Below are 18,363 nucleotides of genomic sequence, written 5' to 3' on the forward strand. Positions count from 1 at the left end.
CAGTTGTTTTTATATCTCTCAAACACAGAAGAAATTGAAATCAGCTTCCTTTTCTTATGGAATCATCTCTGATGATCAGAGATAGAATTAATAATAGTACTTATTTTTCTTTTGATGAAAAACTGGTTTTACTTTGCATATGTAATTTTCAGCACTAAAATTCACCCCAGAAAAATATTGAAGAAATAAAGAAAAATATAAGCCCTTTCTTGCAATAGCTCAGATATCTACATTCTTACTTTTTTTATGTTAACCATCCGGTTTCTAGGGAAAGAGGCCTAGTAATATGAAGTTCAACCGAGTTAAAAAAGTTTGGTAAAAAATTGTTACCCCAAGTGTCATTCTTTAGAATTAATAAGTGATACAAGACAAATTAAAATGACCACAAAATCCAACTCTTTCATATTCAACCATTTCTCTTTCAGACCAAATAAATTTTTAGCCTACCTCGTTTTCGGACCAAATAGTCCCACTAAGTAGCCATCAATTTTATTTAGATTTAATAAATATTGAAAAACACTAAATAATTTCCGATGAGGAACCAAATTATACTTGTGCAATACTTAAGAACTGTTGCAACATACAACAGCTGACTGTCGGCATAAATTCAAACTATGAATGACAGTCAGGTTTAATATCTAATTTTAAAACCTAAGTGTAATAATTCACAAGGTAACTGTTATAAATTTACCAAACTCTTGTTAAACAAGATATCTCAATTGGATTTATCAGAAACAGAGATATCTCAATTGGATTTGTCAGAACCAGATATCTCAATTGGTTTAGATATAAACAGTTAACATTTTAATAAGTTGACAGTATTACAAAACAACTGTCACAGCTAGTCCAGAAAAAGATCAGGCCTGTTGTAAATCTAATGTGGATATCTGAGTTTATAGTTATAAAACATTTGCAGAAGGCCAAGTTAACTACTAAACCTATGGCTTACAGTGTGTATGGATTGGTATTGAGAGAAACCAAACAACCATTGAATCCACAGCAACTATCTGTAAGCACTGGGCGTGCTTTGGACGACCAATGGTAAACCAAAAATTATTAAGCAATATTCACATAGTCACCTACTCCAACCGATATTCTCCAGTCCACAACTCCCACTTATATATTTACAATCTCTATAGTTAATTTTCTAATCAATGCTATAACATTCAGCTCCCTAAGGCCGGACTTTCAATAAATAAACGCTATAACACTCGGCTATGATATAGAAATTTTAATTTTATTCTTTAACAAAATCACCCGATCCCCTTGCTCTTCTAAGTTTTTCTGGCTATTAAGAGAAGGGAAATAGAAAGGAATTCTACGCATAGATCTGCAGCCTGCAGGATATAGAAACCCCAATCAAATTGCAGAGTAGAAATTCACACAAATCACAATCCCTTTGCAGAGTAGAATATTCACACAAATCACAATCCCTTCAGAAGAATGAGATTAGGCGTTTCAATTTTCAAATAAGAGAATAGCACATGCTAGAGTAAAGTTTGCAATCCAACCCCTCCTTCTCTCTAATAACCTTGAATTTCAATGAAGTTCATCCCCAATTTCCTAACTTTAATGGCCAAAAATTTCACCAAATAACCACTGCATAGTGAAACTTATGATGAAAACATGATAAATCTTGTAGTACAATGATGATAACAACAATTTAAGCTTATAAATTTCATGAAAAATACTAATCTTTTCCACCACAAATAGACATTGAATGAAATATACATCAAAACAAAGGAAAAAAATTATGGCTTGAACCTTAAGCCGAAATCCTCTATGATTACTGAACTAAAAAAACTCAAAATGAGCAGTGATCAATTCAGGAAAATGCTTGATAGCGGTTGAAACAAACTAACTTAAAGAAATGAATAACAGAACTTATATAGGAGTTACTAGGATCTCTATTGAATAATTCACAACCCTCTTTTCCACCTTTAACTAAGCCATGATAAATTATATCAAGTAAACTCAAATTCATCAAATTAATCTATTGGGTATTACAAAGTTCATTAGAAAGATTACATGAAGTATATCATCAGAGCGTGTCAGTTTAGCTGAATGTTCTGATCAACTAAATTCATTTTGGTTTCAATAACACAAAGATATCCTACCCAAATAAACAAATGAAATAAACAACTGATTGGAAAAATAAGCACAAACAATGTATTACCTATGAAGCACTAACAGAAACACGGACACTACCACCGGTGATAATCCGAGGAGTGTATTACCAAAACAAATAAATATCATCTATTCATCTATGAATGAATCTATAAATTGAGAGTCCTTTGACAGACCTTAGCTTTCTCAGCATCAATAATAGACTCCAACAATTTCACAGCATTCTCAAGCTTACCCTTAGCATTGACCACAACATAATCAAAATTCCTAACATGCTTCATCTCCTCTTTTGCAGTCGCAATCCTAACAAGCAAACTCTCCTTCGTCTCAGTATTCCGATCCACCAACCTCTCCACCATCGCCATTTCACTCTCCGCCATCAAAAACACAAAAACCGCCGATTTCCCCAAAACCTTCCTCAATGTCTCCGCACCTTGAATATCAACTCTCAAAACAACATCACATCCCTTCGCCATAAACTCCCTAATCTGACTCTTCGGTACGCCTTTATAATCGCCGTAAACAAGAGCGTATTCGAGAAATTCATCCTTTTCGATGGAATGGATGAATTCTTGTTTAGAGAGGAAGAGATAGTCTATGCCGTGAGTTTCGGTGGGACGAGGAGGACGAGTGGTGGCGGTGACGACGAAGTGGATGTTAGGACGGGAAGAGCGGAGGTTTGAGATGAGAGCGTCTTTGCCGACGCCGCTAGGACCGGAGATGACGAGGATGAGAGGGTTAGGGTTAGGGAGGAAGGGGGAAGAGGAGAAGGAGGTTCCGATGGAAGATTCTAGAGCACGGAGGAGTTCGGAGCGGTTGGAGTTTTCGAGAGAGGGGATTGGGACTGCAGAGGGTCTTCGAGCATCACCCATGCGGGAAGAAGAAAAAGAATTGAGAATTTGGAATGAGAAGTTGTTAGGTTTTGGTTTGGGTAATGGTGATGGGAGAGAGGGAATGGGACGAAGGGTGAGAGAAGAGTTCAAAATCCTACGAATCATGTTAGAAGTAATTAAGATTGAAGATGAATGAAGGTTGGTCAAAATTTTAGTAATTCAAATTATAATATACTACCAGTATTATTATTGTTTTGGTATTTACTTTCAATCACTCATGAATCATGCATTAGTCGGTATTTTGGTACTTTATGTATATGGATTTTCAGAAAATTCTTCATTACTTAAGTGGTCAATGTTGATCCAACCATTACCAATATACCGACTACTGCAGAGAATTATTCATTTCAATCAAAGATACCTGCTTAACAGTTTATTGTTTTAACAAAACCTGTTTTAACTGTTATATTATGTATGTATGGATATCACTTATCAGTTGTGAATCACAGACCAAATAGAATATTTGGAAGGAGATATCATATCATAGTGCACTTGTGAAATTCAGTAAGCTTATATATATGTAAAACGGCTTGAACGAATTAGAATTATTTACGCACTTATTCGATCTCTTGTTTGTTAATACCAAAATAAGTTACTCGTAGAGAAAAGGTGTAACTTTTTGACGACAAATCAATCTCTTTTAAAATACATTAACTTTATAATTGTACCCAAGATAAAGTAACAACTTCAATTCTGCATTGAAGCAGACGCTCTAGCTTCAAGTTCATGAGTTATCAGGTCTAATGTGCTTCTGTAGTTTAACAAATTAGAGTAGAGTGTAAGAAAATCATCAACTGGACCGGGCGGGTCACACTTCTAGTTACTTGTTTTTTACAAGTGAGTCTCTTAATCAAGCTCTACCTTACGTTGATCATTTTCAAGGTTATGCCACTTCAATTTTTGAAGTTCGGAAGGTCAAGATCAGGTGTAGCGCATGATATCCATGTATCAAGACCATCATGGCACAAAGCAGTTTTCGGCCACATATATATATTCAATGTCATGTCAAAAATCAATACCACTGACCACCTGCTCCGCCTTGAGCAGCAGCAACTTTTCTTGCTATGTATTGAGGTTTTGGCTGCAGCCCATTTGAACCTTCAATCACATCATCTTCTACCCTTTCACTTTTATAGTTTGGATTTCTCCTGGGATACGAACAGCTCGAAGCAGCATACTGAGATGAAACGGGTGGATTCCTAACCACCCTCCGCTGTTCGGTTTCTGCAGTCACTGCCACCCCACAGTTGTTGTAACGCATCGCAGAACCAACAACTTTTCCAGGCCTTGCAGCAAGACCTGAAGAACGCAATCCACAAATGTACATTGGATGAGAATAACATTATAATTCCTAAAACCTGTGTAAAATACAAAAGTTAGTCATCAAACCTTGCATATTTTGAGGAGCTTGTAATGGAATCCGGGTCATCGGATGAATATCGCTACTCCTATCTACAGGTGGTCTCTCAACTTCTTTGATGCAACATTTGGATAGATCATCAGCAACCTCAGCCGTATTCTGCATCGTGTTATCAGAATACAACACACACGCTCTGCATTTACATCCTCAAATCAGCAGAGACAGTGGGGAATTTCAAAGCAGATAAATGTGTCTTCTATATTGGCATTTGTCAAGATAAAATAATGGCATCAGCCAAAGAAGAAAGTAGAAACTTTAAAAAAAAAAAAAACAGTAACAAAATTAGGATACCTCGGCAGTGAAGAAGCGTGTTGCCTCTCAGGTGGAGCAACAGTTCCTCCTTTGCCATAATGCTCCTCAAGATATGCAAATTGCTTCTTGAAAAGGTCCACAGCACTGTTCAAAATAGATGGGGAATAAAGAAGGGGCAAGATCAGAGGCTGAACTTACACACTACATAAATTAGGGGTAAAAACAAACAAATAAAACTGTAATAAATCTATCCAAATTAAAATGCTTGAAAACCACAAATTTGCAATACCATAACGATTGAATTTGAAGTTAAATTATGTTTCGATAATCGTATAATCAGGAAAGTTTTCAAAAAGAAATCAGATGAAGAGATACATGGCGAACATGTATTAAAAAAAGTTGAGTGTGTGGAAAATTACAATCACCTTCAAGGTCCACATGTATTGGTGGGGAATCAAAACATACCAATGAAAAGACCAGAAAATGTGCATAGTTCATGATTAACAATCCAAATATTTTCTTCCAGAAAAGAAGAATTTGTTTTAGAGAGAAAGAAATATGCAAAAAAGGATAAGAATACCCTATTGTGATGGACCGACAAAACATAAGATAAAAATATCTGACAATAAGCAATCACAATATTATGCCTACAAGAGATGCTTCAATTTTTGCATTCATTTGAATATCATGTGGCCTTTTACCATAAGAGAAAAGCCAACAGTGGTTGTTTTAGTCGTATACATTGGGACTTTTTTGTACTTCCTTTGATAAATTTTATTTTTTAGCCTTAACTCGTGTTCTAAGTTAAATGTGAATAAATATGGTACAATATCTTTAAAAGAGTCAACCCACATTGGGACCTTGGAGTGTGCTCCTCTCAAGATCTCAAGTTTGATTCCTCCCGGAGCCAATTTCGGTGGGCTAGTTCATAATGGCTTTAAATGGGCCCCCTAAAGTGGACAGTGGGATTGGACCCCTCGGATTAGTCCGTCCTTGGGCCAGATACCGAGTTTTAGAGAGAAAAATGTAAGAGTCCAAATTGTAAGACCAATAATTGTACAAATTTACAAACCGTTAAGTGACAATATCAGGTGAAAGAGATAATGAAATAAGTTTATAAAGTGCTTAAGCCAATGCAAAATAATTGAGATGTGAAACAAAAATTTGGGCACATGTTAAGACAATACCTTGGATACATGAAACCCGTTGGCTCTGCTCCCTCTAGAAACTCCTTTAACATCTTTGGATGGTATTCCAATATTTCTCGGTATATAAGCTCTCGTACATCTTCCTTTGTTATCCTCCGCCTCTCAAATTCAAATTCCATCTTAGTAACTGGCTGAGCAGAAGGTTCTCTCTCAACCTTGGCCAATCCTTTGAAATATGGATCTGCTAGGGCCTGACATTATTATACATATGATATGATACCCTGTTAACCAAATATAACTATAAAAGAGGGTGAACTACAGATAGTTGGGCGTCGAGATTCAACCTCTTCAGCAGTAGGCCGATCCTTAGCCTCAAATGCCAGCATTCTTTCTAACAGCCGAAGAGCAAGGGGATCTGCATTAGGAAATTTGTGCGAGAAAGGAACTGGCTTCTTCTTACGCATGCTGCTCAAGTATCTCCGAGCTTTCTCATTCCGTACCTATTAATTTATATATATCACCAATAAGTAACAAACTAAAATAAATAAATTGGTATGAGGAAGAAAAAGCTGAACAACATACCCTTGCAATGGCATCAGGGGATGGTGTTCCAAGAAAATCAGTCATGATATCCAGCTGATGGACAACATTCTTCCCAGGGAAAAGAGGTTTTCCAGTTAAAAGTTCTGCGAAAATGCAACCGATGCTCCATATATCTATAGCTGGTGTATACTGTAAAATAAGAAAGTTTAGATCATATAAATTTACAAAGTCCAGAATATAAACCAATGAGATATACACAAACATGATCAACCTACTATTTGTATTCGATAGTACTAAAATGAAATATTTCAAAAGTAATATGCATAAGCAAGCAACTACCAACTACTTTTCATAAAACATATTAGCATAAGAACCAAAAAAAATTGGTACTGATTTCCTTTTTATGGTTAAACCATAAAAACATACTAGCATAAAGCCGATTCTGGATGCTTTACATTGTAATTAAAAGTAAAATGTGGCCTAAAAGCAAGTAGATGAGTTCCAAAGAATCATAAAAGTCATAAGAATACAACACAAATTCGATGAAAGTACTGTTCTCCTACACATGTACCCCCTAGTAATACCAAAATGCCTTAGAGTAAAAACAAATAGACCAGTATTCAGAACGTGAGATTGAGTACTTATCATATACACATGCAGATGGCAAATCAGATGAGAGAAAATGATTTCGAATGATGTATTCTTACTGTTCAAACTTCTATCTAGTTGCAAATTAATCATAGTCAGCATGAAATGGAACTTTGGAGCAAGATATTAAATTCTAAATTCTTTAGACCAATTAAAAGTGAAACTACTACTTGACAAATTCAACATGAGAAAAAGAAATTGAATAAATAAATCAGCAATATAGAATTAATATGTGTAGTATAAAATTAATATTAAGAATATTATACAAAGAAAATAACTTAAACATATCATTAAAAAACAAAGAAAGCCTTTCAAATTCCCTGATTGGACATCAATGTCATTTCCACGTGCAAACCAAGAAAGTATATCGTAAAAACTCTTAGAAATGTATTATTATATCCTTAAACTATTGATGCTGGGTTAATGTTACCAGAACCCTTTTTACCTACATCAAATTATGAGTCCTTTATTCCTATGTGGAAGACATTCCTCATCTTACAAGTTGGTTTTGTAGGGTTGAGTTAGGCTCAACCCAAATTCTAAGATGGTATCAGAATCTGTCCAAGAATCATTAGACCCGCCCGCAATGGCCACTCACGTCACCCTCCAAATGTTCAATCCTAAACTCCAAATGTCCAATCCTAAGTGTGAGGTGTGTGTGTGTGTTAAGATTTCCACATTGGTTGAGATTTGACCTAACATTAATTGATTGGACTTTTTTTTCCAAAAGACAATCCCTGGTGTTATGATATCCATAAAATGCACAAAACACACAAGTCCCAGCATATTTGTTTTGAGAAAATAAGCAAAAGGACAAGAATAGGTGGGGGGTGAAAAGGGACGAATCATGGACCAAAACTTTCGGATATCAAGCAAGGATAAGTATCAAATAAAAATATATCAAGGATCATAAATAATAATCATAACATAAATTGCACCTTGGAGAAAAAGGACCCACACAATTCGGGAGCTCTATACCACCTCGTTGCAACATAATCCTGTTAGCAAACAAAAGGAATTTATATAGATGAACTGAAAAGCAGAGCTATATATTAGGTGATAGGTTCATGGGAAAAGCTTCATACTGTCCAGAATATAGCAGTGGGTGTATCATTAAAAGCTACTCGGGCAAGACCAAAGTCGCAAATCTTCAATTTGCAGTCAGCATTCGCCAAAATGTTTTTCGGCTTTAAATCTCGGTGAAAAACATTTGCTACAAGACCAATGCAATGTTTAAGATCAGCAACAGTGATTGTATAATTTAGCAACTAGTTTCATGCAATAACAAAACTAAATATACCATGGCAAGCAAACTAAGAAAATGATTGTAACCTGTGTGTATATACTTCAAGCCTCGTAGAAGCTGATAGAGGAAAAACTGGTAATGCTCTGGTGTCAGATCATCATTTGCTTTGATGACCTGATGTAAATCAGATTCCATGAGTTCAAATACAACATATATATCTTTGAATTCTCTTCTTGAAGGAGGTAACAAAATATGCTTGATCTCCACAATATCCGGATGGCGTAAAAGTCTAAGAAGCTTAATCTCGCGAAGAATGCGAGTGGCATCAGATACATGTTCAAATATGTCATTGATTTTCTTTATAGCAACCTTTTCTCCAGTATGTGTATCATATGCTGAACAAACAACACCATAGCTTCCTTTACCAATCACTTCCTCTATTTTGTATCTGCTCCCTTCACCATACTCGGTAAAGAAATCTACATCCACAGATGACTGCATAAACATAGAAAAGCACACTATTTAACAAACAAAGACACTAAGCAAACCTAAAGCCACAAATATTCTAAATCATCTGCTACATATATACATATTGTAACGAGAAGCAAAACAGAATGATACTACTTTTTTTACTAAACTTTTGAAAGATCAGAGTTTGATGCTTGCATCTAACCATGAACAAGGGATGCTAAAAAGTAGCTTGAATGTTTTAAATGATTGGTAATTTGGTATCAACAAAGTTAATGTACAAATGCCAAATAGTAAATCAGATTTTGATCGCTCTCTATCTCCTACATTAACAAAGTAAGTACACTTTAGGAGGTTTTAAATCCAATAACAGCAATGAAAAACTGTCTGCAAGATCTCCTACAAACCAACACTACATTATGCCAGTGTTGTCAAATAGCGGCTATATAGTGGCGTTATAGCATAACAAAATTTAAACAAATCACTGTTATTCCAAGATAACTTGATAAGCTATTTAGTACAAAGTTGTCAAATAGCGGGTATATGGCACTAAAACATTGTAGTGTGGCAGAATTTCCACTATCTTCCGTGATTGACAACACTGCATTATACGTACACGTTATATTTTCTTAACCAGAAACAGGTTCATGTTCAAACCACAACTAAAACAGAGAACAAAAGTAAAAGAAAAAACAGTTCCAGGAAACATGGAAGAGTTTAGATTTACAGTCCCATGATAGATTATATAAAAGATCAAACTTTCAATAATGAATAGTAAACTAAATATTATATCTATATCCTACGTATGCAAAACTCTCAAAACAAATATTAATCTAATACATAAGAGTTGAGAAAGTTTACCTTTTTTCTCTGATCATGACTCATCTCTGCAACCAAAGCATAAAAACCCTCCAAATAATCTCTTAACCCAAATCCAGATCACCAAACTCTCACTTCAAAAGGGTATAATCAAAATGAAAGAAAAACCCAAATCCGCAACAAGAAAAAAAAATCAAAAGATGAAAACTTTAAATTCTAGATAGAACATAACTCAATAAAAAAAAAAAAAACACGACCCATATAAGTTAAACGAACAATAAAGCTGTTTTGATTGAAAAATAAGGAAAAAAAGACAGGAACACGTACTAGGTTACAACAACTATGTTACAATCGAAAACCCACAAAAAATAACGTAGGAAATCTGGAAATGCGTCTTGAAAATTGGTAGTGAAGTGAAAAAAACACCAAGTATCGGATCTAAGAGAAAACGCGTAGTTGAAGTTGAACAAGGTTGTGGTGAAGATGCAGAGCTAAGACACAGACAGAGACATAAAGTGCCGAATATGAAAAATAATTTAATAATTACTTTTTTATTTTATTTTTGTACAATATTGGAATATTAATTTATTTTTTTGACTAAAATTTATTATTGTTATTATTATTTTCGAAAATATATTATTATTATTAATTCTTTGCCATTCAATTTTCTTATTCTTTTTGACAAAGTTTTTTTTTTGTTGCTTTTTTTACATTAATTATAGAAAATGATGTTGATAAGATAGTATTATATGGAAGAGAGAGTATGGAGCATGTGTTTGTGTGTGCCTCATCCACTATCAATAATTGGTCCTTAACTCTTTGTGGTTGTTAATTGTTAACCAATAATTAATTAATACTAATAAACCGAGTAAAGGAGAAGGTAATCCAAAACTATTAAACAACTTAAGAAAATTTGTCCAATTAAGACAGTTTAAGAAATTGAAAGATTCTATGTTTTATTTGGGAAAAAATGGTGGAGAACAGACCAGCTTTTTTATAGTATATATTGAAAAAAACTTTAGATAAGTCCAGTCTTGACAAAGATAATTTATGATCATCTATCAAAGATGTTTTTAAGTTGGAGGGGGAAGTTAAACTCATGTTCTTGTAGCATATTAGTGATCAACCTTACAAATTGAACCAAAAATAGATGAATTTATAGCATAGATAACAAATAAATTAATATTTTTAGTAGGTATTATTTGTGCGCAGCTACAAAGATCAATGCTTTGAGTTAAGTATAATCATGATTGATGGCAAAGCTTTATCTCAAGAGAATTTAATTGTTAGATAATACTCTCTTCGTCCCTCAATATAGACACTCATTGTTTTTTTCACATTTCTGTCGGTGTAATTAATGTGTCTGTTTTGTGTATTAATATTACCAAATTATCCTTTGATTGTTTGTGTATTAAATTTGACTTTTCATATTTCAAGACAAATTAGTAGTATTAATTAGGGATATGTTTAGGAAAATAATAATAAATACATCTAGTAATTTGAAAGGGTTTATATTTAGGGATAAAAATAAAGTCAGATGGAGACTTAGATATAGGAACGGAGGGAGCAAGTTAATATGTTGAATTTAAAGTATTTAGTAAAAATGCAAGTTGAATTAATTGATAAATATAAAATAAGGTTTAATATATTTTTAATCCTTACAAAATCACAATCATTCAAGTTTAGGCCCTAAAAGAATTATATACTATTTTTTTTAAGGAAAAAATTATATACTTTTAGGGTTTATTTGCATTTTATAAGGACTGTTTTGAAGACTAAATTACCTACTTTTGTAAAAAGAATTTAAAATTGGGGCTATTTTTGCAAGAACATTATAGAGAACTAAAATTACCATTAAAATTTAATAGAGATTAAAGTTAAAAATCTTAATTTTGTAGAAACAGCATGTTTGAGCCTATAAAATAATATAAAATTTATTTTAATTTATACAATTAAATAGTATAAAGATATAAATGATACACTATAAATTCAATTAATATTGAAATAACGTCAGAATAATGTTACTCCATCCAGTCTTTTTTCATAAGAAATAATTAATTTTTTTCTTAAAAAAAGTAATTCACTTTTCAAGTTTATGAAATTATTTATCTAATTTATATTAAAGATCAAATACGTCAATTATTCACTTAATCTAAAAAATGAATTATTTCTTATTAAAAGGATTACATGTGTTATAAGTTAACGAAAAAACAATCTAAGCTCAAAAAAATATTGACATTATTGTTAAACATATCTACCTTCATGAGTAGTCCATTGTGAATCAATTCTTAGAATCATCGGATATTCCGACATAAATAGAACTTAGGGTTAAATATGTTTTTAGTCATTATAAATATATCAATTTTTTTTATTTTAATTCCTCTAAAAATTTCCTTCAACTTTAGTCCATATAAAATTTCCTCTAAAATTTTCCTTCAAATTTTAGTTCCTATAATTTTTTAGATGTTACATCAACGTCCTTTTCCATGGAGGACCGTTATGAAACAGTACTGATTAGGAGTCGGGTGAGTTTGCATTATTAACTTATTTGGATTGATTTGATTCCGTTGATTTAAAACTTTAAAGTATGTTGTTCAGGTCTTAGGTTTGATTTTCTTCAACGCCAATTTTGATGGGTTAATTCACACAAAGCTTTGTTCCAACTTTAAATAAGTCTCTTGTAAGTGAACGGTGAGATTAAATCTATCAAATTATTCGATCCTCAAATATCAAATTAAAAAAAAAATGCATTGAAATTCATGTCAAATGTGATTGTAGCAAATTTGCAACCATGAACTGCTAGCTTCATGGTTTAGGCGGCCCTTGAATTCGACAAGCTCTGATACCATGTTGAAATTGGGGGCCTAAACTCATCCTTACAAAACCGATTTGTAAGATGAGGATTGCATCCTCTTTATAAACTATTCTCAACTCTAGTTCCTATAATTTTTTAGATGTTACATCAACGTCCTTTTCCATGGAGGACCGTTATGAAACGGTAGTGATTAGGAGTCGGGTGAGTTTGCATTATTAACTTATTTGGATTGATCTGATTCCGTTGATTTAAAACTTTAAAGTATGTTTTTCAGGTCTTAGGTTTGATTTTCTTCAACGCCAATTTTGATGGGTTAATTCACACAAAGCTTTGTTCCAACTTTAAATAAGTCTCTTGTAAGTGAACGGTGAGATTAAATCTATCAAATTTTAAAAAAAAAATGCATTGAAATTCATGTCAAATGTGATTGTAGCAAATTCGCAACCATGAACTGCTAGCTTCTTGGTTTAGGCGGCCCTTGAATTCGACAAACTCTGATACCATGTTGAAATTGGGGGCCTAAACTCATCCTTACAAAACCGACTTGTAAGGTGAGGATTGCATCCTCTTTATAAACTATTCTCAAGAGTCTTATCTATCCGATATGGGACTTAGATTTTTCCCAATAACCAGCTTCAACTAGTAGTAATTTAGCAAGTTTTCGGGTTGTCCAGGCCTGAAAATTGCGTTTTTCTTAAACCTCATAGCCTATTTTGCTAACCATATATTGACTTGAATGCCACTTTCTATTTGTTACACGGAAACAGTTTTAGCATATGAAAATAGCATAATTATTTTTTTTCCTAAATATACCCTTAATTAATTTTGCTAACTTATCTTAAAATATAAAAAGTCAAATTTTATACACGTACAAACGAATGACAATTTAATAATATTAATACACTAAACAAACACATTAATTACATTAATAATTTTTCTTAAAAAATATGAAAAAGATAATGAATGTCTAAATTAAGGGAGGATGGAGTAGAAGATAAGGAGAGGCGAATAATGGGTGCAGGAATACTGCCGAACCTCGTGAGCAAAAATATTCTGCTAACTTTTTTATTTATATTTGGGCAAACCAATGCATGACTTTATATTTGGGCAAACCAATGTTTTTTGATGGCATGTGCGTCACATGAGTTCAATAGTTCTTTAATTCTTAATCGGGTTTATATGAATTTGAATTTGATATTTTTTTAATTAAATCCTTTGTCATGTGACAAAAACATATAGATAAAGATCTAATTAATTTTTTTTAATAAACACTGATTTAAAATATTAACATAGTCAGATATTAGTTTGATAGTAGTTAGAGAGTCCGAGATTAATTTAGTGGTTTATTATTTTTTTGAGTTGTGTTATTTGAACAACCATTTGATTAACAATTTTTGGGACAACTATAATTTTATAAAGAAAAAGAGGTCTTGACATAAAAATCAAAGCAATAGAGAGAGAAAGTAAAGACATGATGTAAGTATGAGAGAGAAAATTGTTACAAAAGTTGTCAAAGAGTGATTGTACAAATGTCATTTCTCTATTTTTTTTTTTTTTTTTTAAGTTTCTCCTTGTACAAAAACAAAACACATGGAGACAACATTACAACCTACTATCGTAGAAGAAAAAACATTACATCTACTAATAAAGACAACAAAAAGAGCTCAAATAAAATTTGAAGCCAAACTAGAAAAAGACCAAGTACTGGACAGAACAGTACAAGATAGAACAGTACAACACAAGGCAGAATAGTACATGACAAATTTTTTATGGCATTGAGTAATTTTTTGTTTTATACAATTTTTGAGGGACAAAAATGTTATTTTGGTATTTTAGACAACTTGTACGTGAGACAAAAAGTTGTGCTGTGGTTTGGTGAGGGACAAAAATATGAGTTTTTGTCCTGTCCCTTGCCTCCAGTTTGTCCTGTACCTGAAACAGTTTTACAAATCAAACACTAGACAGCTAGAGTTGTTCTGTCATGTCCTTCATTTTTTAACAAATCAAACGCAGCCTAAGTATATCACAACCAAAATCTTCAATAAAATACTCTAGAGCTAACTAGTCTTTAGCATTTCAATAAATGATATTTCATTCAATTATGAATCATAACTTTTGTTTCTTGATACTTGTCTTCAAAGTATAAAATTTTCTCTCTTGATTTGCTTCTTCCAATTGTATCAAAATGTACCTTTTTCAAATCACATTCCTTTGCATGTATCCTTAAAAAAGAACATTGTTTGCATGCCAAAGATCAAAAGATCTTCATTAGCATCACCGTATAACTTCAAAAAGATGTGCATATGTTGAAACATAACTGAAAATAAAACATAGACACCTTAAAAGATAAGTATAGTTTGGACCACCTATAGTGGGATGGTTCAAAACAAATTATAAAAGAAAACAAAGCTAAACTTATTAATATTATAATTGAAACACTGAGCCAATTTCACAAACATCAACAATTCACCAAGTTGACAAGTTTACTAATAAATTACTATAAACAAATAGTACACCTAAATGTAACACTTTTTCACATTGTATTCTCTTATTAACCACAAGTAAACAACAATAATATTTTTACTCACTTAATTTCAATTACATGTATCATTTTTGACATTCACTTGACATACTTGATAAACCAATTCAACATGTCCTGATGAGCCTCTTCTGCATTCTTAACTGCAACTTCATCTTCAACACTGTATCTCAATGTCCATCCATGACTAACACCAGGGTACAACTTCACAATGCTTTCTAACTGTCATAGCATACATAACTTGAAGTCTTAAGTTTTGAAAGGAAATTTCATTAAGATAATCAACAAACAATTCTTCCATAGTTTCTCTCACCTTTGCTTTTGCAGACAATAATTCTTCAGTTTTCTTCAACCTTTCTTGTGGGAAAATAGTATCAATTTCAGCTCCCAATAAAGCAATAGGGACTTTCACATCTGAAGAAAAACAAAATAAAGTTTGTGGATGCTAGAAAAGTACAAGCTTCAACACACAATATTTGATAACGAAATTCAGTTAAGTGTGCCTACGGGGCTATGGCTAAAAAGGTACAATACCTTTCTATTATTTTAAGCTTAGAGTTTACGGTATGCAACTTGTATTTTAATACTACGATCGAGCTATTGATAACTATAAGTAAATAAACAATAGTGGATAACTGCTATAATAATTTATTTAACTAGAAAACAGAAAAGCACGAGATTACCATGAAATTCTTTATCTGAGATTACACCAGGATGTAGAATAACTGCAGCCTGAATATTGTTACTAGAGCTTGCTAATTTAACAGCCACCACCCCTGGAACAAAGCTAACATGTTAAAAAATTAAACTATTCCATATGCCTTATTTCAAGTATTTGTTTTTCTTAACCCTCCGGTTCTTAGGGAAAAAAAGTCTGGTAATCCGGAATTCAACCGTATGAAATCTGATAAAATTTTGTTTCAGTCTGGATTTGAACTCGGGTTCCTTGGAACAATTCATCATTTAATAAGATTCATTAACTACTTAAGTCCAATCACTTAATTTTTCATTTTGGTGATTTATAATGATGTTGTGAAAGCATAAAAATGATTCACCTCCCCAACAAAAACCTGCAGCTCCTATTGATGTAACACCTTTACTCCTTAGAGCAGCAATTAAAGGCTTGGTATCTTCACATGCCTTGTCCTGTAATAAGGATCATCAAAATGAATGTTATTGCTATGATATGAACTGTGAAATCATATGTATAAAAAGAAAATAAAAAATTGCATTTGTGATCAAGAAACTGACCGGTCCATGAGCCTTTCTCCATGAAAATCGGTCGAATTGCGGATTATCAATATCAGCGTAGTCACCATATAGAAGATCAGGAACAACAACCAAGTATCCAGTTGCTGATACTTTATCAGCAAGTATCCTTTAAGTTTGAAGATATCAGTGTTATGTGTCAAGTCCATAAACAAATTATTCAAAGACTATAAATAAATTACTAACCCTCATAGTGCAGTTCTATTTATATTTATGTAACTTACGAAAGTGTCGGATTCTACTTAGGTAACTTTAAGTTTTGTGACTTTATCTCTCGTAATCGATCATTTTTTTCATCAAAATAATTTATTTTAATTATTTATCTATCAATTAAATATATTAACGTCCCCAAAACTCAAAATCATCTAACATTTTTCAAAGGAGCTACAATGGTGAATAAATTATTTACCTTAGCATTGGTGCTTCGTACCCTGAAATGAGTTAAACACAACTTCTAATTAAATTATATATTCAGAATAACTGCAATTTTTATTTACTAAATTTATATTTTTGAAAGGTGCATTGTTTTATTTACTATGAAATAGCTCTTTAATTTTCAGTCCTCAAAATATTTTTTATGAACATTTTTCGTCTTAAATCTCAACATGTGGCAAACCAAAGTCCACGTGGGCATTTTAATGACTTAAAATGTTCATGATTTCTTAACACATATTTTTATTAATTTAATTATTATTTATAGTTGAAATAATATGAAATACTGGGATTTAAGATCAATAACCCTTAAATTCCTCAAATCAATTGCGTGAATATGATCCCAAAGAGAACACATAAGGAACCAATAGCCTTAAAATTTATAGGTCATTGTTCTTTGAAATCGCTCTCAAGCGTCTAAAATTATCTTCAATATGTGGACCACAGTTAACTTTCGTTGAAGGTATTAAGATAATTTTCGACGTGTGAGAAACAATTTCAAAAGCTTAAAGAGTACTAATTTCCAATATTATATATGAAGGTCTTGTGAGTCATGCAACCAGTCTGCAAAAGAATGTAGAGACCAAATGTGTTGATGAACAATATTTTCGAGGCTAAAAGTCTAAAAAAGCTTTAAACATTAAAAACAAAAGTTGGTAATTTTTTTTTAAAAAAGATAGTTAGTAATTTCTTTTTGGTACACAAACAAAATGACAAATAAACATTAAAACTCACACGCAATGACGCAAATAGAGTGGCTGAGGTTCAATAAAAAAATAAAATAAAAAACAAGAGTGATTTGTTTGATAAATAAAATCAATGATGATGGAGGTGAAATGCACATAGGTGATAAGTCATAACTCATAAGCATAGTTTGTAGCTTTATCAAGGATCTTGATCTTATTCCCTTTTTATGGGTAAAGGAAGAAGAAAAAAACCAGAATCAGAATTGAGACGAATTTGAGAGCAATCATATAGTATAGGACAAGTAGAAAGGTAAGAAATTGAAGAAGGGTTTTGAATTTTACCAAAGATATCAGAAATTAGGATGAGTGCCAATTTGGAATTAGAAGGTCCAGTGACATAGGATTGAAGTCCTCCAAGTTCAAGGACTGTTCCAACTCCATGGATACCTGAGTTCAGGTTAGGTGGATTTTCAAGACAATGAGAACTTGACATGCCTAATTAGATATAATAGATGAATTGATGCAAGAGTTGACGGAAATGTTACCAAATATGTTTTCAATTAGAAAAATAATAGCGTCTTCCATTAGAAAAATAAACATAAGAACATCATTGGGTGCATCATGAAATTTTATTTTAACTGCACACTTTCTTTCAATCTAAACGAGGTATATATTATAACACAAAAAAAAAAAAACGAGGTATATATTATAAGCTTAACAACTTACTTAAAATTTTATTATAATTGCACACTTTGTTTGAATCTAAATGAGGTATATATTGTCATCGTGACCTTAGCTCAGTTGATATGGACAATGCATAATATATACAAGATCAAAGATTCAAACCCCGGCCACTATAAAAAAAGAGATATATTATAACACCAAAATATATATATATATATATATATATATATATATATATATAATAAGCTTGGATAATTGTGTATGGAGAATTGTTGTTCCCACATGTGATAAGGCTGTGCCACACCAGTAAAATACCATTTTACCCCCTCGGCAGTTAACTCGCTGCAGTTAACTGCCGAGGAAATCCTCGGGAG

General features: G+C 32.5%; 3 protein-coding genes across 6 annotated transcripts; all 3 read right to left on the reverse strand.

The window, feature by feature from the left end:
• Positions 1–1,959: 1,959 nt before the first annotated feature.
• On the reverse strand, positions 1,960–3,195 carry LOC25486064 (guanylate kinase 3, chloroplastic). The gene has a single exon (XM_024775852.2). The coding sequence runs from the start codon at positions 3,123–3,125 to the stop codon at positions 2,277–2,279; it is 849 nt and encodes a 282-aa protein (XP_024631620.1). The 5' UTR covers positions 3,126–3,195; the 3' UTR covers positions 1,960–2,276.
• A 364-nt stretch (positions 3,196–3,559) lies between these two features.
• On the reverse strand, positions 3,560–10,086 carry LOC11446876 (mitogen-activated protein kinase 16). Of its 3 annotated transcripts, XM_024775850.2 has the most exons (11): positions 9,892–10,085; positions 9,607–9,698; positions 8,364–8,772; positions 8,117–8,244; positions 7,970–8,029; positions 6,423–6,572; positions 6,185–6,340; positions 5,880–6,091; positions 4,732–4,836; positions 4,410–4,573; positions 3,560–4,319 (listed from the first exon to the last, which is right to left on the reverse strand). In XM_024775850.2, exons 2-11 carry the CDS (start codon positions 9,628–9,630, stop codon positions 4,033–4,035), a joined length of 1,695 nt encoding a protein of 564 aa, XP_024631618.1. In that variant the 5' UTR covers positions 9,631–9,698; positions 9,892–10,085; the 3' UTR covers positions 3,560–4,032. The 3 variants fall into 3 exon arrangements, with proteins under 3 accessions (XP_024631618.1, XP_003594097.1, XP_024631619.1); XM_003594049.4 differs by having other exon boundaries at positions 9,607–10,085; XM_024775851.2 differs by lacking the exon at positions 3,560–4,319 and having other exon boundaries at positions 4,499–4,636; positions 9,607–10,086.
• Positions 10,087–14,693: 4,607 nt separating this feature from the next.
• On the reverse strand, positions 14,694–17,902 carry LOC11446877 (endo-1,3;1,4-beta-D-glucanase). Of its 2 annotated transcripts, XM_013607257.3 has the most exons (8): positions 17,851–17,902; positions 17,648–17,752; positions 16,597–16,618; positions 16,170–16,296; positions 15,974–16,064; positions 15,602–15,694; positions 15,232–15,332; positions 14,694–15,140 (listed from the first exon to the last, which is right to left on the reverse strand). In XM_013607257.3, exons 1-8 carry the CDS (start codon positions 17,888–17,890, stop codon positions 15,000–15,002), a joined length of 720 nt encoding a protein of 239 aa, XP_013462711.2. In that variant the 5' UTR covers positions 17,891–17,902; the 3' UTR covers positions 14,694–14,999. The 2 variants fall into 2 exon arrangements, with proteins under 2 accessions (XP_013462711.2, XP_003594098.2); XM_003594050.4 differs by lacking the exon at positions 17,851–17,902 and having other exon boundaries at positions 17,648–17,833.
• Positions 17,903–18,363: the final 461 nt, after the last annotated feature.

Source organism: Medicago truncatula, chromosome 2, assembly GCF_003473485.1.
Source record: "Medicago truncatula cultivar Jemalong A17 chromosome 2, MtrunA17r5.0-ANR, whole genome shotgun sequence".
Lineage (NCBI taxonomy): Eukaryota > Viridiplantae > Streptophyta > Magnoliopsida > Fabales > Fabaceae > Medicago > Medicago truncatula.

What these genes read in the sequence shown, in the direction of transcription:
- LOC11446877 (XM_003594050.4), bottom strand. Translation starts at nt 17,798, where the DNA reads ATGTCAAGTTCTCATTGTCTTGAAAATCCACCTAACCTGAACTCAGGT. An exon ending in CCTAATTTCTGATATCTTTG is followed by an intron (nt 16,619 to 17,647) that starts GTAAAATTCAAA and finishes AACTCATTTCAG; the next exon opens with GGTACGAAGCACCAATGCTA. An exon ending in GGAGAAAGGCTCATGGACCG is followed by an intron (nt 16,065 to 16,169) that starts GTCAGTTTCTTG and finishes TCCTTATTACAG; the next exon opens with GACAAGGCATGTGAAGATAC.
- LOC25486064 (XM_024775852.2), bottom strand. Translation starts at nt 3,125, where the DNA reads ATGATTCGTAGGATTTTGAACTCTTCTCTCACCCTTCGTCCCATTCCC.
- LOC11446876 (XM_024775850.2), bottom strand. Translation starts at nt 9,630, where the DNA reads ATGAGTCATGATCAGAGAAAAAAG. An exon ending in GTCATGATCAGAGAAAAAAG is followed by an intron (nt 8,773 to 9,606) that starts GTAAACTTTCTC and finishes ATGTTTATGCAG; the next exon opens with TCATCTGTGGATGTAGATTT. An exon ending in GTGGGTCCTTTTTCTCCAAG is followed by an intron (nt 6,573 to 7,969) that starts GTGCAATTTATG and finishes CTTATTTTACAG; the next exon opens with TATACACCAGCTATAGATAT.